The sequence below is a fragment of the Bufo bufo genome, chromosome 3 (genome assembly GCF_905171765.1).
Source record: "Bufo bufo chromosome 3, aBufBuf1.1, whole genome shotgun sequence".
Classification (NCBI taxonomy): domain Eukaryota; kingdom Metazoa; phylum Chordata; class Amphibia; order Anura; family Bufonidae; genus Bufo; species Bufo bufo.
In genome coordinates this window covers 583,809,614-583,835,911 of record NC_053391.1, presented here as the reverse complement: position 1 = coordinate 583,835,911, position 26,298 = coordinate 583,809,614, and the positions used below count along the sequence as shown (strand labels likewise).

Sequence of the window (26,298 nt, the reverse complement as noted above, 5' to 3'; positions counted from 1 at the left end):
AACGGATTTGTTAAACGTAGGGCAAAACGTTATGTGCACCCATCCTAAGATGTCTGTGTGGCAAACTCTGTAGAGATCAGATACGTTTGAAAGAATTTATCATGGCAATCTGGGTCGAATGGAGAAGATGAGGAAAGAAAATGTCTACATCAGAGGAGATATCACTGAATGAAGTCATCATGGCGATTTAGTCCAAATGAAGACGATGAGGAAGGAGAACATCTACATCAGAGAAGATGTCACCGGATGTAAGAGGTATGTGGTGCTGTATTCTCCTGTATGACCAGACAGCATGCTGACAGTAGGACTGGCTCTGTGCTGTGGCCCGCGTCTCACCTCCTCAGCCCCCTCCTCCATATGTCAATTAGACACAACTGGAGAAGATGGAGGAGGAGGACAGAATGTGGCAGATGGCACTGGCCACCACAGAGAGCAGCTTCTGGGATGGTATTTGGTGCTGCTAGGACAGTATATTGTGCCGCACCGAAGTATCTGGTTCTGCTGGGGCAGTATATTGTCCTGCATTGTGGCATTTGGTTCTGCTGGGGCAGTACGGTTATTGTGCAGCACTTTGGTATTTGGTTCTGCTACAGAACCAAATCTGAAAGTGTAGCACAATATACTGTCCCTCTATTGCTGGCCCCACATACTTGAGTTGACCCCACCTACTTGCGTTGGCCCCACTTTCTGTTAATCTGGGCCTGTCTACAACATTTTTAGTTTTTTTCCAGAGGCACTTTAAATTCCCAGTCCGTCCCTGTTTCCACTACTTCAAATAAAGTTCTCTGGCAACAAACCGAAGGCTGTAGGGAGAAGGTTACTCAGTCTCTGCTCTGCACAATGGGCAGTCAGGCGAGCCTCAGAGTCAGGGTCCCAGCAATCTTCTAACGTCTCCCACAATGTCTTGAACTGCTGAATGAAATGGACAGTGTTTAGTATTCAGATGTGTGGATCCATTTATCATGTATTAATCATGTATTCTCATACATCACGTTTTTATAGTTTATCACAAATCACGATAACTTTTTTTTATTATATCTCTTTTATCAGGGTTAAAAGAACATACCTGGTCCCCTCCTTTTTAAAGTTGCTCCCACAGTTCGTTCCATTCTCAAGTCTTCTCTTCTTGTATGTAAAATGGCTGCAAGATTCTTAAAGGGGTTATCCAACTCTTTATAACTGATGACCTGTCCTCTGGAAAGGTCATCAACATCTGATCGGTGGGGGTTCGACGCCCAGGACCCCTGCCGATCACCTGTTTCAGAAGGTCCTGATGCTCCTGTGACTGCTGAGGCCTTCTCGCTGTTTACCCTAGGCCAGTGATGTCACAACCATCAGTCACATGACCTAGGTACAGCTCAGCCCCACTCAATTCTCAATTAGCTGATCAACAGGGGTCCCGGGTATCGGACCCCCACCGATCAGATGCTGATGACCAATCCAGAGGATAGGTCATAAGTTACAAAGAGTCTGATAATCTCATTAAGTTGGCCTTACACATTATACCTTTGTCAGCCGAACCCGCCAAGAACAGTGGGTTCAGCCGACACACTAATGTGTATTAGGAGCTTCCGACACTCTCCCACGACGAGATGATGTCAGGTGATACAAGGATCGGGAGAAGTCAATACTTTGGCCCAATCATTTTGTTCTCCTGGACGATCTATCTGGCAGCAGCCTTCTCCACTCTCCCCATAGCATACACAGACACGTCCGGCCAGAAAAACACTTTCGACCAATGGCTATTGAGTGAGTATGGTCAGCTTTAAGGTGGATTTAGACGCACCAATAATCTTCCAGATTATCCAGAATGACCGTTCATGCGAGTGGTTGTTCCTGATCATCTGGCTGTCTAAATGTGCTGCCGATCACCCGATGAACGAGCGAAATGCTCATTCATCGGGTGATCCTGTCGTTCATGCAGGCACCACTGATCATGGCTTCTGGGCAGCAGATCGTGTGGTCTAAACAGCGATTCGCTGCTCAGAAGCCATGATTCTGTATGCTATGCCATAGCGATCCCCCGTCCTCATACAGTGAAGGAGATCGCTGCTTGTAAATGTGCAGTCTCCTTCACTGAACGAGCAGCCGACTGTCGGGAAGGAACGCGTCTAAATCCACCTTTAGACTACCCTATTTACAGTGTCCTTCTGTAGTCGGACGTGCAGTGAAAGAGGATGGACACAGTACTGATGTCATCAGTGCGGATCTATCCAAGAACAGGGGGGAGAGTCTCAGACTACCAATGCACACTGTGCACAGATTAGTAGGAGCATATTACATACATGAAGAGGAGCCTGCATGTGTAGTGACACTTTCCTGTGAATAAGAGGGTTAGCTATCACTACCTTATAATAGGCTAACCTTACATAGAATTATACGTATATTGTATTGTATATATGCACAGCAATTGTGTTTCTTCTTCTAGTTTTCAGCAGATGATTTACCTGTAGATTGTTACTCCAGTTTCTGGGTACTTGTGGCCGTCTCTTGTTCTCTGCCACCAGTGATCGTAACTTGTCTAGGGTGGGGTTTGGTCCCATCTCATCAAAAAAAGCCACACGAAATTCAGGACACTGGTGATCTGATGCAAATAGTCAATTAGCCACCATAGGAGCAGCTCAAAAAAACTGTTGGCTATCACAAATCTGTGCGCCTGTTACTAACTCAGGACTGGGTGGAGCATGTTTTTCGAGATCTAGTAAGGGCGGTCCTATTTGTGTATCACACTAGATATGTTTTAGAATCCCATGTATGTCACCTATGTCACAGAGAGTGCACAGTAACCTGCTTTGAAATGTTGATGCCTTATTCACACGCCCGTGCTTAAGGCCTCTTTCACACGGGCGTGCGTGCCCCGTGGTCGTGCTGCGGGCCGCAATGCACGAGCACAGTCCGTGGGGCAGCTGCAGTGGATCGCGGACCCATTCACTTGAATGGGTCCGCGATCCGGCCGTTCCGCAAAAAGATAGGACATGTTCTATTTTTTTGCAGAACGTAAGTACGGGACGAAACCCCACGGAAGCACTCCGTAGTGCTTCCGTAGGGTTCCGTTACGCACCATTCCGCATCTCCGGATTTGCGGACCCATTCAAGTGAATGGGTCCGCATCCGTGATGTGGAATGCCCACAGAACGGCACCCGTGTAATGCGCCCGTGTGAAAGAGTTCTAAATCTGTGAAAAGGTGGTCAGTGATGCCTCTGGGAAGATGTCCGTGATAGATCCGTGTTGGGTCCGTGTGTCTGTTTTTTTCTGTCCGAGTGTCATCCGTGTTGCACTGACATTGCACAGCTGAAAAATTATTTTCAAAGCATCTCTTCCAAATGATCCGTGAAACACGGATGGCATCTGAGTTGCATCCGTGGTTTTCACGGACCAATAGACTATAATGGGCGTCATGGATGCGTGAACACGGACAAAATAGAGCATGTTCCTGTGCTAAAAACACGGACCCACGGACCGTGGTAAAACACACACATTAAGGGTCCATTCACACGTCCGTGGTGTGTTGCGGACCCGCAAATTGCGGATCCGCAACACAGCAGGCCAGCACCCGCTATAGAAATGCCTATTCTTGTCCGCAGCTGCGGACAAGAATAGGACATGTTCTATATTTTGCGGAGCTGCGGACCGGAAGTTCGGGGCCGAAACCCGGAAGTTCGGGGCCGCGCTCCGCAAATGCGGAAGCGGAGAGCACATAGTGTGCTCTCCGCTTCACGTCCGGGCCCATAGAGAATGAATGGGTCCGCACCCGTTCCGCAATTTTGCAGACGTGTGAATGGACCCTTAAATGAATGGGCACATGTGCTGTCCGTGGAGAAAACGTAAAGCACATGTATGTGGAACACTGACGTGTGAATGAGGCTTTAGTCCTCATTCACAGAGACTTCCTATACAGTTGCAAGAAAAAGTTTGTGAACCCTTTGGAGTGATATGGATTTCTGCACAAATCGGTCATAAAATGTGATCTGATCTTCATCTAAGTCACAACAATAGACAATCAAAGTCTGCTTAAACTAATAACACGCAAAGAATTAAATGTTACCATGTTTTTATTGAACGCACCATGTAAACATTCACAGTGCAGGTGGAAAAAGTATGTGAACCCCTAGAATAATGACATCTCCAAGAGCTAATTGGAGTGAGGTGTCAGCCACCAGAGTCCAATCAATGAGATGAGATTGGAGGTGTTGGTTACAGCTGCCCTGCCCTATAAAAAATACACACCAGTTCTGGGTTTGCTTTTCACAAGAAGCATTGCCTGATGGGAATGTTGCCTCGCACAAAAGAGCTTTTAGAAGACCTACGATTAAGAATTGTTGACTTGCATAAAGCTGGAAAGGGTTATAAAAGTATCTCCAAAAGCCTTGCTGTTCATCAGTCCACAGTAAGACAAATTGTCTATAAATGGAGAAAGTTCAGCACTGCTGCTACTCTCCCTAGGAGTGGCCGTCCTGTAAAGATGACTGCAAGAGCACAGCACAGACTGCTAAATGAGGTGAAGAAGAATCCTAGAGTGTCAGCTAAAGACTTACAAAAGTCTCTGGCATATGCTAACATCCCTGTTAGCGAATCTACGATACGCAAAACACTAAACAAGAATAGATTTCATGGGAGGATACCACAGAGCAAGCCACTGCTGTCCAAAAAAAACATTGCTGCACGTTTACAGTTTGCACAAGAACACCTGGATGTTCCACAGCAGTACTGGCAAAATATTCTTTGGACAGATGAAACCAAAGTTGAGTTGTTTGGAAGAAACACACAACACTATGTTTGGAGAAAAGGAGGCACAGCACACCAACATCAAAATATCATCCCAACTGTGAAGTATAGTGGTGGGGGCATCATGGTTTGGGGCTGCTTTGCTGCGTCAGGGCCTAGCCGGATTGCTATCATCGAAGGAAAAATGAATTCCCAAGTTTATCAAGACATTTTGTAGGAGAACTTAAGGCCATCTGTCCACCAGCTGAACCTCAACAGAAGATGGGTGTTGCAACAGGACAACGACCCAAAGCATAGAAGTAAATCAACAACAGAATGGCTTAAACTGAAGAAAATACGCCTTCTGGAGTGGCCCGGTCAGAGTCCTGACCTCAACCCGATTGAGATGCTGTGGCATGACCTCAAGAAAGGGATTCACACCAGACATCCCAAGAATATTGCTGAACTGAAACAGTTCTGTTAAGAGGAATGGTCAAGAATTACTCCTGACCGTTGTGCACGTCTGATCTGCAACTACAGGAAACGTTTGGTTGAAGTTATTGCTGCCAAAAGGAGGTTCAACCAGTTATTAAATCCAAGGGTTCACATACTTTTTCCACCTGCACTGTGAATGTTTACATGGTGTGTTCAATAGAAACATGGTAACATTTATTTCTTTGTGTGTTATTAGTTTAAGCAGACTGTGATTGTCTATTGTTGTGACTTAGATGAAGATCAGATCACATTTTATGACCAATTTGTGCAGAAATCCATATCATTCCAAAGGGTTCACATACTTTTTCTTGCAACTGTATGTACCTCTCATTTTACCTCTGAGGTACTATACTGTGGTATGCAGACATGCATAGAGAACCTTGTGTGCCGCCATGTGTGCATGGACTCATATGGCTGGGGCTACATGGCGGCATGAAGAACACAATGTCACATCACAACATTGCATGTCAGTGAGGTTGCAATGTGACATACCTGATTGACAGGGCCAGGTTACTGCATAGTTATCTAGCCTGGTCCTGTCGATCATGAAGGACAGGGAGCGGCTGGTAGACAAAGCTGGAAGAGCAAGGGGTCCATTCTCAGTGCACTGAACTGCTCATTTGCATATGGATAAAGCAGAATAAGGCCACAGATCCCTAAGTGAAAGGTATCCTTACATTCAGCTAAGCTAGCCCTACAAGACAGATCCCCTTTAAATAAATAACTGCCTCTTACCTGCATACAAATCATTACAGCGACTAAATATTTCCCACAGCAGGAGGCCAAGTGAATATACATCAGCCTGAATCAGAGCCTGTTCCCAGGATATAAGATTCAGGGAGCCATCCAGCACCTCTGGAGACATATAGCGTAAGGTTCCCGTCTGTGAGTGAAAAAAAAGAGAGAGCAACATGGCACTGTTACTGAACCCATCCATACATGTTACCAGGGGTAAAATTTTCTGATGGACCAATGCCCAGGGGGGGCCACCCTCAAGCCCTCCTTACACCTCCAAACCCGCCCTTATAGAATTGATTGACATCCGCAAGGCTGCTCTCCATCAGTTTCCTCTGAACCTTGTGGATGTGCAGTAGCCTTTTACTCCACAGCACTGAAGCAAGGTGTACTCACCGGGCATGCATGGTGCTGTGATGAAGCTGTACACTACACCTCAATGGGCATTACCAGGGGCAGTTGCAAGATTTGGAGGTGGCCGGTAGTAATATAGATCAGCCTGGAGAATGTCAATCAAACATGGGAAGGTGGGTTTTAAGACCGGACTGTGGGACTCTTTAGTATAGCAGCACCGCCCCCAGGACTCTTCAAGGGCAATTAGCATACGGCACACTACATTCTAAGTTCATTTTCTACATGTTGCAGTAAGGCTGTGTTCACATCACGGTTGAGCTTTCCGTTCTTCTGATCCGTCAGAAGAAGAGATAGCAAAAAAAAAAAAAAAACAGGATCCTGTAAAAAAACGGATTCTGTTGCATTAGTTGGCATCCGTGTGAGTTGTTTCCATCTGAGATCCATTTTTTTAGACGGGAGAAAAAATCCTGCATGCATAACTTTTGTTTCTGTCTAGAAAACGGATCTTAGACGGAAATGGCTCAAACGGATGCCAACTGATGCAACAGGGTCCGTTTCTTTTTTTATTGGATCAGAATAACAGAAAGCTAAACGGTGATGTTAGCCTAAGGCTACTTTCACACTAGCGTTTCTATTTTCCGGTATTGAGATCCGTCATAGAGTCTCAATACCGGAAAAAAACGCTTCCATTTTGTCCCCACTCATTGTCAATAGGGACAAAACGTAACTGAACAGAACGGAATGCTCAAAAATGCTGCGGTTTTCTTTCCTTCATGGGATGCGGAGCAAAACAGATCCGTCATGATCCACAATTCAAGTCAATGGGGACGGATCCATTTAACTCTGGCACAATCTGACAATAGAAAACGGATCCGTCTCCCATTGACTTTCAATGGAGTTAATGACGGATCCGTCTTAGCTATGTTAAAGCTAATACAACTGGATCCGTTCAGAACGGATGCAGATGGTTGTATTATCAGTAACGGAAGCATTTTTGCTGAGCCCTGCCGGATCCAGTAAAAATGCTAGTGTGAAAGTAGCCTAACAGAGGTTTTATACAAGGGCATCTTTCTAAGGGTACTTTCACACTTGCGTTAAACTTTTCCGGTATTGAGTTCCATCCTAGGGGCTCAATACCGGAAAAAAATTGATCAGTTTTATCCCCATGCATTCTGAATGGAGAGCAGTCCGTTCTGGATGCATCAGGATGTCTTCAGTTCAGTCACTGTACGGTTTTTGGATGGAGAAAATACCGCAGCATGCTGCGGTATTTTCTCCGTCCATAATTCCGGAACACTTGCCGGATTCGGCATTATTTTACATTGAAATGCGTTAATGCCTGATCCGGCCCCAAGTGTTCCAGAAAAACTGATCCGTTTTTGCTGTCTGAGCATGCGCAGACCTTTAAAAATGTGAAAAAGATAAATACCGGATCCGTTTTTCCGGATGACAACTAGAGAGACGGATCCGCTATTGCAATGCATTTGTGAGACAGATCCGCATCCGGATCCGTCTACAAATGGTATCGGCTTGCATACAGATTGCCGGATCTGCCTGCCGGAATCCAGCAACGCAAGTGTGAAAGTACGCTAAGCTTACTCCTATAGGGTAAAATGCCATGGCTGCGGTTTAGAGGCCTAAAACTCATTACAGAATGATTTGCATTAGACTGGAGCCGTCAGAGCGAGGAAGGGGGCACATATTTACCATATTTACTGACCCTTCTTGCTGTGTCTATAGGCAAACATTCAAGGTAATATATTCACATTTTCATGCTTTTTCATTCGGGGAAACATAATTCTTGTTGCAATTCACACTCCATGAAGTGTGTTTCACACGTATCAGTAACACGCTAGCACCTCATACCCGCAGCTCTAATTATAAAAGTTGTATGTGGGGTTGTTAAAAAGGGGGGAGGGGGATGTGAATGCTAAATAAATATATGCAGCTCATCAACCCCCACCTTCCTGTGCATCCATTATCAACCACATCAAAAATACTCCTTTCTCCGCTAGTAAGCCATTTCTGTCTCCGTTCAATAATCTTGTAGTCCTGCCCAGTGAATTCAATGGTGGGCTAAAACAGTCCGGGGAATCCACATCTCGTGCACAGTCCTAAAAAAGTGTTGTACAGGATTAGAAAAGGCATGGCTGCTTTCTTCCAGAAAGAACACCACCGCCATTCATGGGTTATTGCAGCCTAGCTCTATTGAAGTAAATAGCATGGAGCGGCAGTACCTCCACCACCTATGGACAGAGGTGGCACTGGTTTTGGAAGAAAGCAGCCATGTTTTTTAACCCTTCACCCATGTCTGTCACTGATATGTGTGAAACACACTTCATGGAGTGTGAATTGCAACAAGAATCATGTTTCCCCCGAATGAAAAAGCGTGAAAATGTGAACATATTACTTTGAATGGCAGAAAACAGTTGTTTGCCTATAGACACAGCAAGAAGGGGTTATCCTGGAAAAGCAAGAAGGGGTCATCCTGGAAAAGCAAGAAGGGGTTATCCTGGAAAAGCAAGAAGGGGTCATCCTGGAAAAGATACTGATGACTTATCCTCAGGACAGGTCATCATTATCACATCAGTGGGGGGTCCATGTCCCGGCATCTCCCCCAATCAGCTGTTTCAGGGAGCCGCTAAAACGAATGGAGCTTAGGTGCAACAAGAGCAATGGTGATGGCCTCGTTGTACCAAAGTTCTAATGGTATCATAACTTGGGCATGTAGCCTCGGATCAACGAAAGAAAAATAGTATTTTAATCAGGTCAACCACAACTATGGGGGTCATTTACTATCAGATATACATCAGTTTTCTGGTGTATATCTGTCGCAGATTGCGGTGCAAAGGTTATTTGCACCACAATCTGCGACTTTTAGATGCTCATGCCAAGTCTAAAAGAGGGGGTGTGATGTGGGTGGGGAAGGGGACGGGCGACAGGCCGTATCATGTATCATTTTGTACGCCTGTTTTAGGTGTAGAAAATGGTTTAAATTTAAGCCATCAATGAAGCTGGCATAGATTTATACCGGGGGCTGGTGCACCAAAGTTATGTAGTGGCCGGCGCCTCTTCATAACTTCGGCAGATCCACTGCCAGCCCACGGGTTTATTAAAACCGTAAATGAATGACCCCCTATTTGTCTAGGCAAACAGCTTCATAGGGAGTGATTCCCCTTAATATAGTTGATTGTAGTATAGGTATAGGGGCCATGCTCTTGTAGTAAATGTATAGTGGACATGCTCTTGTAGTAAAGGTATAGTGGACATGCTCTTGTAGTAAATGTATAGTGGACATGCTCTGGTAGTAAAGGTATAGGGGCCATGCTCTTGTAGTAAATGTATAGTGGACATGCTCTTGTAGTAAATGTATAGTGGACATGCTCTGGTAGTAAAGGTATAGTGGACATGCTCTTGTAGTAAATGTATAGTGGACATGCTCTTGTAGTAAATGTATAGTGGACATGCTCTGGTAGTAAAGGTATAGTGGACATGCTCTTGTAGTAAATGTATAGTGGACATGCTCTGGTAGTAAAGGTATAGTGGGCATGCTCTGGTAGTAAAGGTATAGTGGGCATGCTCTTGTAGTAAAGGTATAGTGGGCATGCTCTTGTAGTAAATGTATAGTGGGCATGCTCTTGTAGTAAATGTATAGTGGGCATGCTCTTGTAGTAAAGGTATAGTGGGCATTCTCTTGTAGTAAAGGTATATGGGCATGCTCTTGTAGTAAATGTATAGTGGGCATGCTCTTGTAGTAAATGTATAGTGGACATGCTCTTGTAGTAAATGTATAGTGGGCATGCTCTTGTAGTAAATGTATAGTGGACATGCTCTTGTAGTAAATGTATAGCGGGCATGCTCTTGTAGTAAAGGTATAGTGGGCATGCTTTTTTGGTCTATTGAGAGAAAAAGACCAGGCATGCTGTACAATTCCATTTTGGCATAAAAATACCTTGTAATGCAAAATAAAAACCACTGTGATCTGAAATCCATATACTCTCCCAGAAATGACTACGTTTGCCCATCCATATCTTATATACTCTTAGCATATTCTGCTCAGATCCAAGAATGGTAACAAACCTTTGGAAATGTAGAAGTTTCTATTTGTGCTGCCTGGTGTAACCCACACATACCATGTTTAATATTGCTGGATCCCGTGGTTTCTTTTTTGTTTGACATTTCTCCAGAACCACAGATAGACCAAAGTCTGTTATCACACAGGAAGAATCTGCAGTCACCAAGATGTTCTCGCTGCTCAAGTCTCGATGAGCGATCGCAGGCTTGTATACGCCTGTCAGTAAAAGAAAACATTTTTTATATACTATATTGTTCCGAGGGATTTTGACAACCAAAACATCCAACACAACAGTATGGATTCCAAATGAAAATGTTTGAAGAGTTATGGTCAAAAATAGAAGCAGATTAGTTTTCCAACCCGTGAGCAGTGAACAATTTATAAGACAATCTTAAAAACATTCCAGGCTCATTTTGCTTGGTTAGGCATTCCAGATATTGTATTCATAATACTCATCTGTGAATAGATACATCTATGGAAGTCCTGAACAGAGGTCCAGTGCTCAAACTTGTGAGTAGGTGCATAAGCACTTAACAAGGTCCTCACAAGGTCAACTTCTAAAGTAAACATTGGCAAACATGGTTTAGAAACCTGATATGAATCTAAGTCACAAGGAAAGGAAAAGGAGAAATGGATGACATCTAAGAAAGTCAAATGAGAGATATGATTTAGAGTTTTTACACTTCCAAGTGATGATCTGGGTGAAGATCCTGGACAGAAATAGGCAGGCAGAAGGTGCATCATAGCAGCTAACGCTATATGATAGATGGGGCATATCTTGATAGACATGTTAGACACTTTTTCTCATGCCACCTCTTGGTTGACTTACTTTAGACCATTTTGCGTATTTAACCTCTTAAGGACACATGACGTACCTGTACGTCATGATGTCCTGGTACTTAAGGACACATGACGTACAGGTACGTCATGCATGGTTCCGATCACCGCCACCCGGCGGGCGGTGATCGGAACCCGGTGCCTGCTCAAATCATTGAGCAGGCACCTTGGCTAAATGTGCCGGGGGGTCCTGTGACCCCCCCATGTCGGCGATCGCAGAAAACCGCAGGTCAATTCAGACCTGCGGTTTTCTGCGTTTCCGGGTTCTTCGGGTCTCTGAAGACCCGATAACCCGGAACAGGATGGTGATGGTGGTGTGATTTTACCCCACCAATCACCATCCTGCGATCCTGACAGGTGATGGCGAAATCACCTCTCAGGATCGCCTCTGATTGGTTGGTGGGCGGGCCGGCGGGAGATTCAAAAGATGCAAGCGCTCCTCTCCTCCTCCTTTTGTGTTCCGGAGCTGGAGGAGAGAGGAGCTGCCTGCACGTCATGTTCATCGGTGCCAGCATCACCCCATCTGTGCCCCCCAGGACCCGATCTGTGCCCCAGCACCCCCCATCTATACCGCAGGTACATAGGGAAAGCATAGGTAAAGTTTGGGTTAGGCAGGGAAAATAAAGGGAAAGTTAGTTTGAAAACTTTGATTGCATCACCCTAAGTTAGGGTGTCTGGGGTCCACAGTACAGCTGTGTGACCCTAGACCCCCCAGGGGTGCTGCCGCTTGCCCCCCCCCCCCCCCCTTTTTTGGGGTGCAGGATTTTTTTTTTTTTTTGTGTACGCTGACTGTGGCCGGCACTCTTAGCGTCCGGCCACTGTTAGCGAATCGCACACCCCACCGCTGATCAACTTCGGACGGTTGATCAGCGGTTTTGAATATTTTTTTTCACATTTTTTGCCCTTTTTTTTTGTTATTTATATATTTTTTTTCTGTTCGTTTTAGGATGAGTTTGCGAACACCCGTGCCCCCACACACACGCACACCAAATAAAGATTTACACACACGCACATACACACGCAGACACACACTCCCCTATGGCCCGCCAGACGTTCTCGGCCGAGGAGGCATACGCCCAGCTTGCCTCCGACTCCGAGACTTCCAGTGAGGACGAGGATGACCCCACTTTCCTGTTGTCATCCGCGTCCTCCTCATCATCTAGCGATGATGATGAGCCCCCAAGGCGGCGGAGACGCCGCCAGGCGGAGCAAGGGGACCGCCATGCTAGGGACCCTGTGGCCCACACTAGTACGAGCAGCTCTGGGGCTTGTACTGGTTTCCCGGCCCACCAGTTAAATCCACCGGAGCACCCTGCCGGTGAACTAGTCTGGTGTAGCCCAGAGCGATACGAGCCCGTGATTCCTGATTTTGTAGGCCAATCAGGAATCCAGATTTCCACAGTGGGCTACACTGAATATGACTTTTTTTGTCATTTTTTCAGTGACCCACTGGTAAATCTGATGGTGGAGCAGACGAACCTGTACGCCCAACAGTTCGTTGCTCAACACCCGGGCTCCTTTTTGGCCACGCCCGGTGGCTGGACCCCGGTCAGTGCAGCCGAAATGAGGACATTTTGGGGCCTCGTGCTGCATATGGGCCTGGTCAAGAAACCCAGTGTCAGGCTGTACTGGAATGGGGACGTCCTTGCGTTCAAGGGGAGACTCATTTTCAGCCAGTATGTGGCCTCCAAGCGGGCGAGGTATGGCGTGAAGCTATACAAAATTTGTGAGAGTACCTCAGGGTACACTTACAAATTTTGTGTATACGAGGGGCGAGATTCCCGGATTCAACCCCCAGAATGTCCCCCCACTCTGGGTGTTACCGGGAAACTTGTGTGGGACCTTATGTACCCACTGCTGGATAAGGGTTACCACCTTTACGTGGATAACTTTTATACCAGTATCCCCTTATTCCAGTCCCTTGCCGCCGGATCCACGTCCGCTTGTGGGACCGTGCGGAAAAATCAACGCGGCCTCCCTGCCCTCCCCCTCCAGGTACCTATCCCCAGGGGTGAGACCCGTGCCCTTACCAGTGGAAACCTGTTGCTGGTCAGGTATAAGGACAAGAGGGATGTCCTTATGCTGTCCACAATTCATGGTAACGGCATCACCCCTGTCCCTGTGCGAGGTACCACGGCAACGGTCCTCAAGCCCAATTGTATCGTCGACTACAATCGGTATATGGGAGGAGTTGATCTCTCTGATCAAGTCCTCAAGCCATATAACGCCATGCTCAAAACCCGGGCATGGTACAAAAAAGTTGCGGTCTACTTGGTACAGGTTGCCATGTACAACTCTTTTGTGCTGTCCCGGAGCGCTGGCAACACAGGGACATTCCTTCAGTTCTATGAGGCAGTCCTCAAGGACCTGATCTTTTCGGATTGGGAAAGAGCAGGCCGGTGTACCTCGGGAACTGTAGGCGCCCGGATCGTCCCTGGCCAACACTTTTCAGGTGTGGTCCCCCATACTGGAAAGAAGGGACAAACCCAAAAAAGGTGCAGAGTGTGTCACAGGAGGGGGATACGGAAGGACACCACTACTCAATGTGACACGTGCCCCGATCATCCGGGCCTCTGCATTGACGGTTGCTTCAGGGAGTATCACACTTCCATGGAGTACTAAATTTATATCCCAATTTAGCACTGACATCTGATAAAAAAAACTGGTTCTCAGACTTGAGACACCCAAAAAAACTAAAATTATTTATTAAAAGTAGACATATTAGGTATCGCCGCGTCGGTAATAATCTCCTCTATAAAAATACCCCATGACCTAACCCCCCAGATTAACACGGTGCATAATAAAAAGTTTAATAGCAAGCGATCAAAAAGTCATATAGCCCCCAAAATAGTGCCAATAAAATCGTCCGCTCATCCCACAAAAAATGAGCCCCCACATTAGATAATCGGATAAAAATAAATAAAAAAAATGACACTTAGACTTAGTCAAAACACTTAGTAAAAAACCTAAATAATTGTAAAAAAAAGTAGACTTATTAGGTATCGCCGCGTTCGTAAGAATCTCCTCTATAAAAATATCCCATGACCTAACCCCCCAGATTAACACGGTCAAAAACAAAAAAACGGTGCCAAAACCGCAATTTTTGGCACTTTTCCATTTCAATCCGTTTTTTCCGGTAGCAAAACAAGGGTTAACAACCAAACAAAAGTTAATATTTATTACCCTGATACTGCAGTTTACAGAAATGCCACATTTGTGGTCGTAAACTGCTGTATCAGTAAAAGGGAGGCCGCAAAAGGAAAGGACCGACATGGTTTCTGGAAGGCCGATTTTGATGGCCTTTTTTATTGACACCATGTCCCTTTTGAAGCCCCCCTGATGCCCCCCTAGAGTAAAAACTCCCTAAAAGTGACCCCATCTAAGAAACTACACCCCTCAAGGTATTCAAAACTGATTATACAAACTTTATTAACCCTTTAGGTGTTCCTCAACAGTTAATGGCAAATGGAGATGAGATTTCAGAATTTAAATTTTTGGTAACCTTGCCTCACAAAAATGTAATATAGAGCAACCAAAAATCATATGTACCCTAAAAATAGTCCCCAAAAAAATGCCACCTTATCCCGTAGTTTCCAAATTGGGGTCACTTTTAGGGAGTTTCTACTCCAGGGGTGCATCAGGGGGGTTGAAATAGGACACGGTGTAAATAAACCGGTCCATAAAAATCAGCCCTCCAAAAACCAAACGGCGCACCTTTTCCTCTACGCCCCGCTGTATGGCCGTACAGTAGTGTACGGCCACATATTGGGTGTTTCTGTAAACGGCAGAGTCAGGGCAATAAAGATACAGTCTTGTTTGGCTGTTAACCCTTGCTTTGTTAGTGGAAAAAATGGGTTAAAATGGAAAATTAGGCAAAAAAATGAAATTCACAAATTTCATCCCCATTTGCCAATAACTCTTGTGCAACACCTAAAGGGTTAACGACGTATGTAAAATCAGTTTTGAATACCTTGAGGGGTGTAGTTTCTTAGATGGGGTCACTTTTAGGGAGTTTCTACTCTAGGCGTGCATCAGGGGGGCTTCAAATGGGACATGGTGTAAATAAACCAGTTCAGCAAAATCTGCCTTCCAAAAACCAAACGGCGCACCTTTTACTCTACGCCGCGCTGTGTGGCCGTACAGTAGTTTACGGCCACATATGGGGTGTTTCTGTAAACGGCAGAGTCAGGGCAATAAAGATACAGTCTTGTTTGACTGTTAACCCTTGCTTTGTTAGTGGAAAAATGGGTTAAAATGGAAAATTTGGCAAAAAAATGAAATTCTCCAATTTCATCCCCATTTGCCAATAACTCTTGTGCAACACCTAAAGGGTTAACGAAGTTTGTAAAATCAGTTTTGAATACCTTGAGGGGTGTAGTTTATAGAATGGGGTCATTTTTGGGTGGTTTCTATTATGTAAGCCTCGCAAAGTGACTTCAGACCTGTAGTGGTCCCTAAAAATTGAGTTTTTGTAAATTTCTGAAAAATTTCAAGATTTACTTCTAAACTTCTAAGCCTTGTAACATCCCCAAAAATTAAATATCATTCCCAAAATAATTCAGCCATGAAGTAGACATATGGGGAATGTAAAGTCATCACAATTTTTGGGGGTATTACTATGTATTAGAGAAGTAGAGAAACTGAAACTTTGAAATTTGCTAATTTTTCAAAATTTTAGGTAAATTAGGTATTTTTTTATGCAAAAAAAAATTTTTTTTTGGACTTCATTTTACCAGTGTCATGAAGTACAATATGTGACGAAAAAACAATCTCAGAATGGCCTCGATAAGTCAAAGCGTTTTAAAGTTATCAGCACTTAAAGTGACACTGGTCAGATTTGCAAAAAATGGCCTGGTCCTTAAGGTGAAATAAGGCTGTGTCCCTAAGGGGTTAAAGGCACAAGACGTGGGTGCAGAGCAGCAGTGACCAACTATGTCCACTAAATAATGAAGATGTGTAGCAGTGTGATGTGTAGAACAGCTGATCAGTAGGGGTGTGGCGTGTCAGACTCCCACTGATTAGATATTGATGGCCTAGTCTGAGGATAGGCCATCAATATAAAAGTACCAAAAAACCTGTTTATAGCAAAAATAAAAACTTTGCAGGGCTTTTAGATCCTTGTGTTAGATCTTTGTAAAGCCGTTCCCTTTAAAGCTTAGTGCCGCACGCCTCTCCTTTTTCCTACTTCAGTAACAGGAAGCTGGTTTTGTTGTATGCAGGGGAGGATTGACCATAGAACCTACAGGGACATTTCCCGGTCGGCCGATGCCCAGAGGGCCACTCAAGCCCTCTTGATGACCGCCCCCTTGGTGCCCTTCTAAACTCAATTGTATTACCGTTCTCATGATGGTGATACAGTTGAATACTGTGGTTGGGGTGGCAAGATTTTGTGCTGCCCTGTGGTATTTGGTTCTGCTGGGGAGGTATTCCGTGCTGCACTGCGGTAGCACCTTCGCATACCTGCCTTCCCCTCATCCTCTTCACATTGCACAGGTGGAGAGAGTTTGAAGCAGACATGGGATGCACCAGCAATGCAATATCTACATCCCAATTGCACTGGTAATGTCACATTACCCTGTGATAGCACAAGGTCCTTACGGCGCATGGGATTCACTAACTACCCTTCTAAATACTATCAGGGGGTAAAGGATCGTTGATGATGTAAATACACCATTAAACCAGTGCAGTTCTTCTACTCCTAGACAGTTTAGGTCATGTGATGATGTCATCTCAGGTCCTTTAGCTTTCTATGCCTCCAAATTGCACTAATGATGCAAGGTTCGCATCATCAGTGCAGTTATTGTTCATTCATGTCATGAGGCCCCCAGACAGATCGACCAGAAAAGTTTGGCGCCTACAGCAACCACTCCACTGGTCATGCACAGAAGCCCTCTTTTTTGGTGTCTACCCCTAGGTAAGCTGCTCTGGTAAGTAGTTATGACCTCACAAGCTCCTGTAAGCCAGAAGTACTATCCCGATGGCAGAAAAAAGAAGCACGCTGCCACGGACGACTTCTTGGTAAGTAGAAATTTATCAAAAACAATTAAAACAATAAAATACAAGCTACACATTTCAATGGCAGTCCGCCATCTTCCTCAGGCTTGACTAAACAGAGAAAGTAAAAAACTATATGTAGCCAGAGAAAGTGAAAGTTAACCCCACACATTAACAAAAAAAGTGTCAATTAACCCTATGCAGGCCTATATATAGAGAACGATGTAAAGACTAATACCCACAAGTGACTATAGTACCACCAAATGAGGTCAGTGAATGCAAGATTGTCATAGTACCCAGAGGCCCTCTTCATTAAAGTGACAGTGCTGTAGTAGCGAAATAGTGCACCCTAAATGTGTGAGATCTAGGTAGGACCGGAAAAGTAGAGTGAAGATCCAAATCACTATAATATGTTATAAACCTCATATATGAACCAACATACCAAGTTTACATACAAAAGTTAAACATGCCAGTATACAGTGGTATGCGAAAGTTTGGGCAACCTTGTTAATCGTCATGATTTTCCTGTATAAATCGTTGGTTGTTACGATAAAAAATTTCAGTTAAATATATCATATAGGAGACACACACAGTGATATTTGAGAAGTGAAATTAAGTTTATTGGATTTACAGAAAGTGTGCTATAATTGTTTAAACAAAATTAGGCAGGTGCATAAATTTGGGCACCACAAAAAAGAAATGGAATCAATATTTAGTAGATCCTCCTTTTGCAGAAATTACAGCCTCTAAACGCTTCCTGTAGGTTCCAATGAGAGTCTGGATTCTGGTTGAAGGTATTTTGGACCATTCCTCTTTACAAAAATTCTTTAGTTCATTCAGGATTGATGGCTTCCGAGCATGGACAGCTCTCTTTAAGTCACACCACAGATTTTCAATTATATTCAGGTCTGGGGACTGAGATGGCCATTCCAGAACGTTGTACTTGTTCCTCTGCATAAATGCCTTAGTGGATTTTGAGCAGTGTTTAGGGTCGTTGTCTTGTTGAAAGATCCAGCCCCGGCGCAGCTTCAGCTTTGTCACTGATTCCTGGACATTGGTCTCCAGAATCTTCTGATACTGAGTGGAATCCATGCGTCCCTCAACTTTGACAAGATTCCCAGTCCCTGCACTGGCCACACAGCCCCACAGCATGATGGAACCACCACCATATTTTACTGTAGGTAGCAGGTGTTTTTCTTGGAATGCTGTGTTCTTTTTCCTCTATGCATAACGCCCCTTGTTATGGCCAAATAACTCAATTTTTGTTTCATCGAATCATCAGTCCACAGCACCTTATTCCAAAATGAAGCTGGCTTGTCCAAATGTGCTTTAGCCCACCTCAAGCGGCACTTTTTGTGCTGTGGGCGGAGAAAAGGCTTCCTCTGCATCACTCTCGCATACAGCATCTCCTTGTGTAAAGTGCGCCGAATGGTTGAACGATGCACAGTGACTCCATCTGCAGCAAGATGATGTTGTAGGTCTTTGGTGCTGGTCTGTGGGTTGACTCTGACTGTTCTCACCATTCGTCGCTTCTGTCTATCCGAGATTTTTCTTGGTCTGCCACTTCGAGCCATAACTTGAACTGAGCCTGTGGTCTTCCATTTCCTCAATATGTTCCTAACTGTGGAAACAGACAGCTGAAATCTCTGAGACGGCTTTCTGTATCCTTCCCCTAAACCATGATGGTGAACAATCTTTGTCTTTAGGTCATTTGAGAGTTGTTTTGAGACCCCCATGTTGCTACTCTTCAGAGAAAATTAAAAGAGGAGGGAAACTTACAATTGACCCCCTTAAATACTCTTTCTCATAATTGGATTCACCTGTGTATGTAGGTCAGGGGTCACTGAGCTTACCAAGCCAATTTGAATTCCAATAATTAGTTCTAAAGGTTTTGGAATCAATAAAATGACAACAGTGCCCAAATTTAAGCACCTGCCTAATTTTGTTTAAACAATTATAGCACACTTTCTGTAAATCCAATAAACTTCATTTCACTTCTCAAATATTACTGTGTGTGTCTCCTATATCAGTGTTTCCCAACCAGTGTGCCTCCAGCTGTTGCAAACAAAGGCTGTCCGGGCATGTTGGGAGTTGTAGTTTTGCAACAGCTGGAGGCACACTGGTTGGGAAACACTGTCCTATATGATATATTTAACTGACATTTTTTATCGTAACAACCAACGATTTATACAGGAAAATCATGACGATTAACAAGGTTGCCCAAACTTTCGCATCCCACTGTATGTATAGGCATATAATATATATATACAGTACAGACCAAAAGTTTGGACACACCTTCTCATTCAAAGAGTTTTCTTTATTTTCATGACTATGAACGCATCAAAACTATGAATTAACACATGTAGAATTATATACATAACAAACAAGTGTGAAACAACTGAAAATATGTCATATTCTAGGATCTTCAAAGTAGCCACCTTTTGCTTTGATTACTGCTTTGCACACTCTTGGCATTCTCTTGATGAGCTTCAAGAGGTAGTCCCCTGAAATGGTCTTCCAACAGTCTTGAAGGAGTTCCCAGAGATGCTTAGCACTTGTTGGCTCTTTTTCCTTCACTCTGCGGTCCAGCTCACCCCAAACCATCTCGATTGGGTTCAGTTCCGGTGACTGTGGAGGCCAGGTCATCTGGCGCAGCACCCCATCACTCTCCTTCATGGTCAAATAGCCCTTACTTTCAAAGTTTTCCCAATTTTTCGGCTGACTAACTGACCTTCATTTCTTAAAGTAATGATGGCCACTCGTTTTTCTTTACTTAGCTGCTTTTTTCTTGCCATAATACAAATTCTAACAGTCTATTCAGTAGGACTATTAACTGTGTACCCACCTGACTTCTCCTCAACGCAACTGATGGTCCCAACCCCATTTATAAGGCAAGAAATCCCACTTATTAAACCTGACAGGGCACACCTGTGAAGTGAAAACCATTTCAGGGGACTACCTCTTGAAGCTCATCAAGAGAATGCCAAGAGTGTGCAAAGCAGTAATCAAAGCAAAAGGTGGCTACTTTGAAGAACCTAGAATATGACATATTTTCAGTTGTTTCACACTTGTTTGTTATGTATATAATTCCACATGTGTTAATTCATAGTTTTGATGCCTTCAGTGGGAATCTACAATTTTCATAGTCATGAAAATAAAGAAAACTCTTTGAATGAGAAGGTGTGTCCAAACTTTTGGTCTGTACTGTATATATATATTTTGAAGGGATTTGCTCTGGTAGGCAGGGTAAGCGGACGCAGTACAGAGGCAAGAACAGGGTAGTAAAGCAAAGTTCAGTGTTTATTCATACAAAAAGCAATAAAGCAAAAACAACACTGTGCAGAGTCCTAGTGTTAATTCATACCACATAAAGTCCACAGCACAAACGTGTCATCTGGCGGACTGTTGTCCATGGCAATCCACAGCCGTCCACAGCAGGCTTTAGGGCGCCTGATTTTCAGCGTGCGGCTCTCCAGCACGCTACCAACTGATTGGAACCCAAACCACAGTGCTTCACAGCTCTACTATGAAAATGCAGGGTAATCCACACATAGCTGTGACTGCTGACTGGGTTTTCATTCCCAGCACAAAACCTGGCCTGGAACGTGGGGAACAGCCACCCACCCTGCTCTTTATAAAAACCGTCCCGGATCGGCTTTACAGCCACACTAAGTAAAAACACTGTGTCAGCCAGCCTAGCTGCTGCTAACACACTAAACTACCGGTTCCTATCTCACCGAGGCCAGGAACCTCGGTGACATGTACCTTCCGGACCCCAGGTGGTGTGGATCTACACAGTCAGCACTATCAGGTGGTGTGGATCTTCCTCCATCTGACAGGGAAGCTGTGGAGTCCTCTGTGCTGAAGGATTCCAGGTGAACATTGTTTTGTTTTGCTGTGTATGAACAAGCACCAAGACTGAGTGTGAATAAAACACTGAAGTTTGATTTACAACCTGGTTCCTTGCCTCTATACTGCGTCCGCTAACCTGTCTACCAGAGCAAATCCCCACATTTGGTGGAGGATGTGGGCAATTCTGCAGTAAGGCTGGCCTGAAGGCTGAAAAGTTTTTGTTTTTTCCTGGCTCGGGTGTTTGTCCTATATCAAGCCGGCAAGGTTACGACCCGTGTCCCCTGACAAAATGGAGGCGGTCGTGAAAGCCCTCATGGAGGCTAACTTGCAGCAGCGGGAGGCTAACAAGCAGCAGCAGGAGACCAACGAGCTGCTATTACAGCATGTGATGGCGTTACAGGCGGCAGGGGCGTCCCAGAACGTCCACGATGCCTGCAAAGCTGTCCGTGCGGCGATCCCTAAGATGACCCCATTGGACGACGTCGAGTCCTATCTGGTGGTATTCGAAAAGGTGGCCGTGAGGGAGAAGTTACCCCGAGACCAATGGGCTGAGGTCATCACTCCGTTTCTGGCGTCTGGACCCCAGCAGGTGTTTTTCGACCTAGGGTGAAAAAGGGTGAGATTCTGGCAAGACTGGGGGTGAATGTATTGGTCCGGGCCCAGCGGGTGCTTCAGTGGGAATTTAACCTGGCTGAACCTGCCAGACCGCAGTATTATGATCTGCTACACCAGTTGCAAAAATGGCTGCAGCCTGACATACTGAGTCCCACTGGTATGCTGGACCGTCTGTTGGCTGATGTGTTCTGGAGGGCTTTGCCGTACCCTCTCCAGCACTGGATCGGCCAGGTGTTCCCTGGTAATGCCCTAGAGATGGTCGACCTGGTGAAGCGCTATGAGGCCACCAGAAATCTACAGGGGGGTTCTTTTGGAGGGGGCCAGTTAAACCCCCGAAAACTCCACCCTCGACCAGGCGGCTAGTGCCAGCAAAACCCGCTCGGGATATACTCCCTACTGACCCAGGTCCGATGGTCTGTTGGCGGTGTCAAGAGCCTGGTCACATAAGGGCCAACTGTCCCCATCGGGAGGACACTAACTATGGCTACCGCCTCTCAATGTATGCCAGGAGGCTATGTGCAACCGGTACCCCCGAGACAATAGAAAATAGTCACCTGTGCCAGGTGCAAGTGGGAGATACCCTGGCGGTGGCGCTGCTGGACTCAGGGAGCCCGGTGTCTCTAGTAAGAGCTGCCCTGGTGCGGCCCGCCGAGTATACTGGCCGAAAAGTTGGCGTCGTGTGCATCCATGGAGACTTAAGGGACTATCCCACCGCCCTGGTGTCTCTATCCACGGTGGCCGGAAGGTAGACTCATGAGGTGGCCATCGCCACAAAGTTACATTATTAACTAATAATTGGGAGAGACTTTCCCGGTTTCTCGTCACTGTGGCCTGAGGCATGGGCAGGAGTAATCCTATTAGAATGGCCTTGCTCAGGGGGGAAACCGGAACCCTGGGAACCTGAGACAGAAGGGCCAGTAGTAGGGGTGGCCGCCACTGCAGTGGAAGGGGGGGGAGCCAACCCGACTGAATGTAATGGTGGGAGACGTGGAGGATTTGACGCCGGCTCCGGAGTTAGCAGACCTCAACATCTCTGGAGACAATTTTGGTACAGCACAGCACCAGGACCTGACTCTATCTCGAGCCTGGGAAAATATGGTAGTAGTTGAGTCTATGTTCCCCTGTTTTGTGGTTCAACAGGAGATGCTGTACCGGGTAAATCAACTACGGGGTGAGCATATTGAACAGTTGTTGATGCCCAAGGCGTATCGGAAGCTTGTGTTGGAGTTAGCCCACCAACATGTTCTTGGGGGACACCTGGGCCAGCAGAAAACGCAGGACCGGATTCTACAGCGGTTTTACTGGCCCAGTGTGTTCAGAGAGGTGGAAGAGTATTGCAAGTCTTGCCCAACCTGCCAGATAACCAGCCCCCAGCCACATTTCCGTAGTCCCTCTCCCGATTATTGAGGTTCCATTCAAGCGGATCGCTATGGATCTCATAGGCTCAGTACCGAAGTTCGCTAGAGGGCACCAACACATCTTGGTAGTCCTGGATTATGCCACTCGGTACCGCTGCGACATACCTCCGCCAAACTCATAGCCAAAGAGTTAGTGGAAATGTTTTCCCGAATGGGCCTAACTAAAGAGATTCTGACCAACCAGGGGACCCCTTTTATGTCAGAAGTCATGAGGGAACTCAGTAAACTACTACAGATCAAACAGTTGCGGATGTCCGTCTATCACCCGCAAACTGATGGCCTGGTAGAGAGGTTTAATCAAACCTTGAAAAACATGTTAAAGCGGGTGGTGTCTAAAGATGGGAGGGATTGGGATCTTCTACTGTCCTATCTCATGTTCGCAGTGCAAGAAGTGCCCCAGGCCTCTACTGTGTTCTCGCCCTTTGAACTGCTGTATGGCCGACATCCGCGTGGTCTGTTGGACATAGCCAAAGAGGCGTGGGAACAACAACACACACCGCATAAAAGTGTGATTGAGTATGTCACTCGGATGCAAGAGAGGATGGAGACAGTGTTGCCGCTGGTTAAGGAACATATGTAGACAGTCCACCGAGCCCAGAGTAAGGTCTATAATCGCCAGGCTCGGGTTCGGAATTTTGACCCGGGAGATCTTTCCCAACCTGCCAGATAACCAGCCCCCAGCCACATTTCCGTAGTCCCCTGGTCCCTCTCCCGATTATTGAGGTTCCATTCAAAGTTCGCTAGAGGGCACCAAAACATCTTGGTAGTCCTGGACTATGCCACTCGGTACCGCTGCGACATACCTCCGCCAAACTCATAACCAAAGAGTTAGTGGAAATGTTTTCCCGAATGGGCCTACCTAAAGAGATTCTGACCGACCAGGGGACCCCTTTTATGTCAGAAGTCATGAGGGAACTCAGTAAACTACTACAGATCAAACAGTTGCGGACGTCCGTCTATCAAGTGTGATTGAGTATGTCACTCGGATGCAAGAGAGGATGGAGACAGTGTTGCCGCTCCCACGGTCTGATACGAGGGAAGCAGTTGCCCCAGTAACGATTGCTGACAACCTTTCCTCTAAACAGACTCAGGAGGCCAGGGAGTTCGTCAGCAGGAACACGAGTGTGTTTTCGGACCTCCCTGGACGCACTTCTATCATCCGACATGACATTGTCACTGAGCCTTAGGCCAGAATCCGGTTGAAACCATACCGGGTACCTGAGTCGTGGCAACAAGCCATCTCGGAAGAAGTGCAGCTGATGTTACTGCTAGGTGCCATAGAGGAGTCAAAAAATGAGTGGGCCTGTCTGATAGTCTTAATACCCAAGCTGGATGGGACATTACAATTCTGTAACGACTTCCGCAAACTTAATGAGGTTTCCAGGTTTGACGCATATCCCATGCCCCGAGTGGATGAGCTTATTGAGAAATTGGGCCAAGCCCGGTATTTTTCTGTTTTGAACCTCACCAAAGGGTACTGGCAGATACCCTTGACAGAGGCTGCCAAGGAGAAAACGTCCTTCATCACACCAGAGGGGCTGTATTAGTACAAGGTATTACCCTTTGGTCTACATGGCGCTCCCGCCACGTTTTAAAGGGTAATGGACATTGTACTCCGTCCACATCATCGGTACGCTTCGGCGTACCTGGACGATATCGTTATCCACAGTACCGACTGGGAAAGTCAACTACCTAAAATACAGGCTGTAGTGGACTCCCTTAGGAAGGCTGGCTTAACCGCTAACCCAAAAAAGTGTGCGATAGGGTTAGAAGAGACCAAGTACCTGGGGTATGTAATTGGGCGCGGAGTTATCAAACCTCAGGTGAACAAAATTGAGGCAATTCGGAATTGGCCCCGACCTGTCACTGCTCGGCAAGTAAAGTCGTTCCTGGGAATGGTGGGATACTATATGAGGTTTGTCCCCCACTTTGCTACAGTGGCCGCACCATTGACAGGCGTTTTGAAGGGACACAAGTCAGTGATGGTCCACTGGAATGAGCAGGTGGAAAAGGCTTTCTCCGCTTTGAAGTCGGCCCTGTGTGAGTCCCCGGTTTTGGTGACGCCCGACTTCAAAAGGGAGTTTATAGTACAGACCGATGCCTCCGAGGTAGGTCTCGGTGCTGTACTGTCTCAGGAAATCAAGGGAGAGGAGCATCCCATTGTCTTCCTCAGCCGGAAGCTTGCCCCAGCCGAGACCAGGTATAGAGTATAGTGGAGAGAGAATGCCTGGCTATCAAGTGGGCACTCAAGTCTCTCCGCTATTATTTGTTGGGAAGAAAGTTTTGTCTGGTGACTAACCACTCCCCTCTCAAATGGATAAGCCAGGCCAAGGACAGAAATGCCTGGGTCACCCGGTGGTTTCTGTCTTTGCAAAATTTCAAGTTTTCGGTAGAACATAGGGCAGGCCGGTTACTAGGAAACACGGATGCCCTGTCCCGGGTACACTGTTTGATGTGTGTTCACCCCCTCAGGGTTGAACAAAGGGGGAGGTATGTAGGAAGGAACAAGGGCCGTCATTGATGGTCGGTGTGTGTCACTGAGGTTCCTGGCCTCGGTGAGGTAAGAGCTGTTTTTTCTCAAGTGTCATTATTGCAGGTTTCAGTCTGACACTTCAGCTGTTTAGTATGGCTGTAAAGCTGATCCGGGACGGCTTTTACTGGGAGTAGTCAAAAGTGCTGGATGGGTGGCTACTCCCCACGTTCCAGGCCGGGTCTTGGCAGGCTTATAAAGCAGTCAGAACTATCAGGTGGTGTGGATCTACCTCCATCTGACAGGGAAGCTGTGGAGTCCTCTGTTCTGAAGGCTGAAGACTGCAAACAGGCGTGCAGGCCGCCTGGAAGCCTGCCAGTGAACTTTTCTGTGGCTGAGCATTCAGCCGGGTGTGAACTGACACCTAGGATTCCAGGTGAACATTGTTTTGTTTTGCTGTGTATGAACAAGCACCAAGACTGTTATATTTTGCTGAGTGTGAATAAAACACTGAAGTTTGATTTACAACCTGGTTCCTTGCCTCTATACTGCGTCTGCTATCCTGTCTACCAGAGCAAATCCCCACAATATATACACTGCTCAAAAAAATAAAGGGAACACTTAAACAACACAATGTAACTCCAAGTCAATCACACTTCTGTGAAATCAAACTGTCCACTTAGGAAGCAACACTGAGTGACAAGCAATTTCACATGCTGTTGTGCAAATGGGATAGACAACAGGTGGA

General features: G+C 45.9%; 1 protein-coding gene across 1 annotated transcript in view; it reads right to left on the bottom strand.

Moving 5' to 3' along the window:
- Positions 1–331: 331 nt before the first annotated feature.
- Positions 332–26,298, bottom strand: part of AMHR2 (anti-Mullerian hormone receptor type 2) — a 122,180-nt gene continuing 96,213 nt past the window's right edge. Inside the window, exons 8-11 of the mRNA XM_040422388.1 lie at positions 10,423–10,580; positions 5,936–6,083; positions 2,448–2,584; positions 332–912 (exon numbers count right to left, since the gene is read on the bottom strand). Coding sequence (XP_040278322.1) covers positions 772–912; positions 2,448–2,584; positions 5,936–6,083; positions 10,423–10,580 — 584 coding nt within the window. The 3' untranslated portion in view covers positions 332–771. The remainder of the gene's footprint in view (positions 913–2,447; positions 2,585–5,935; positions 6,084–10,422; positions 10,581–26,298) is intronic.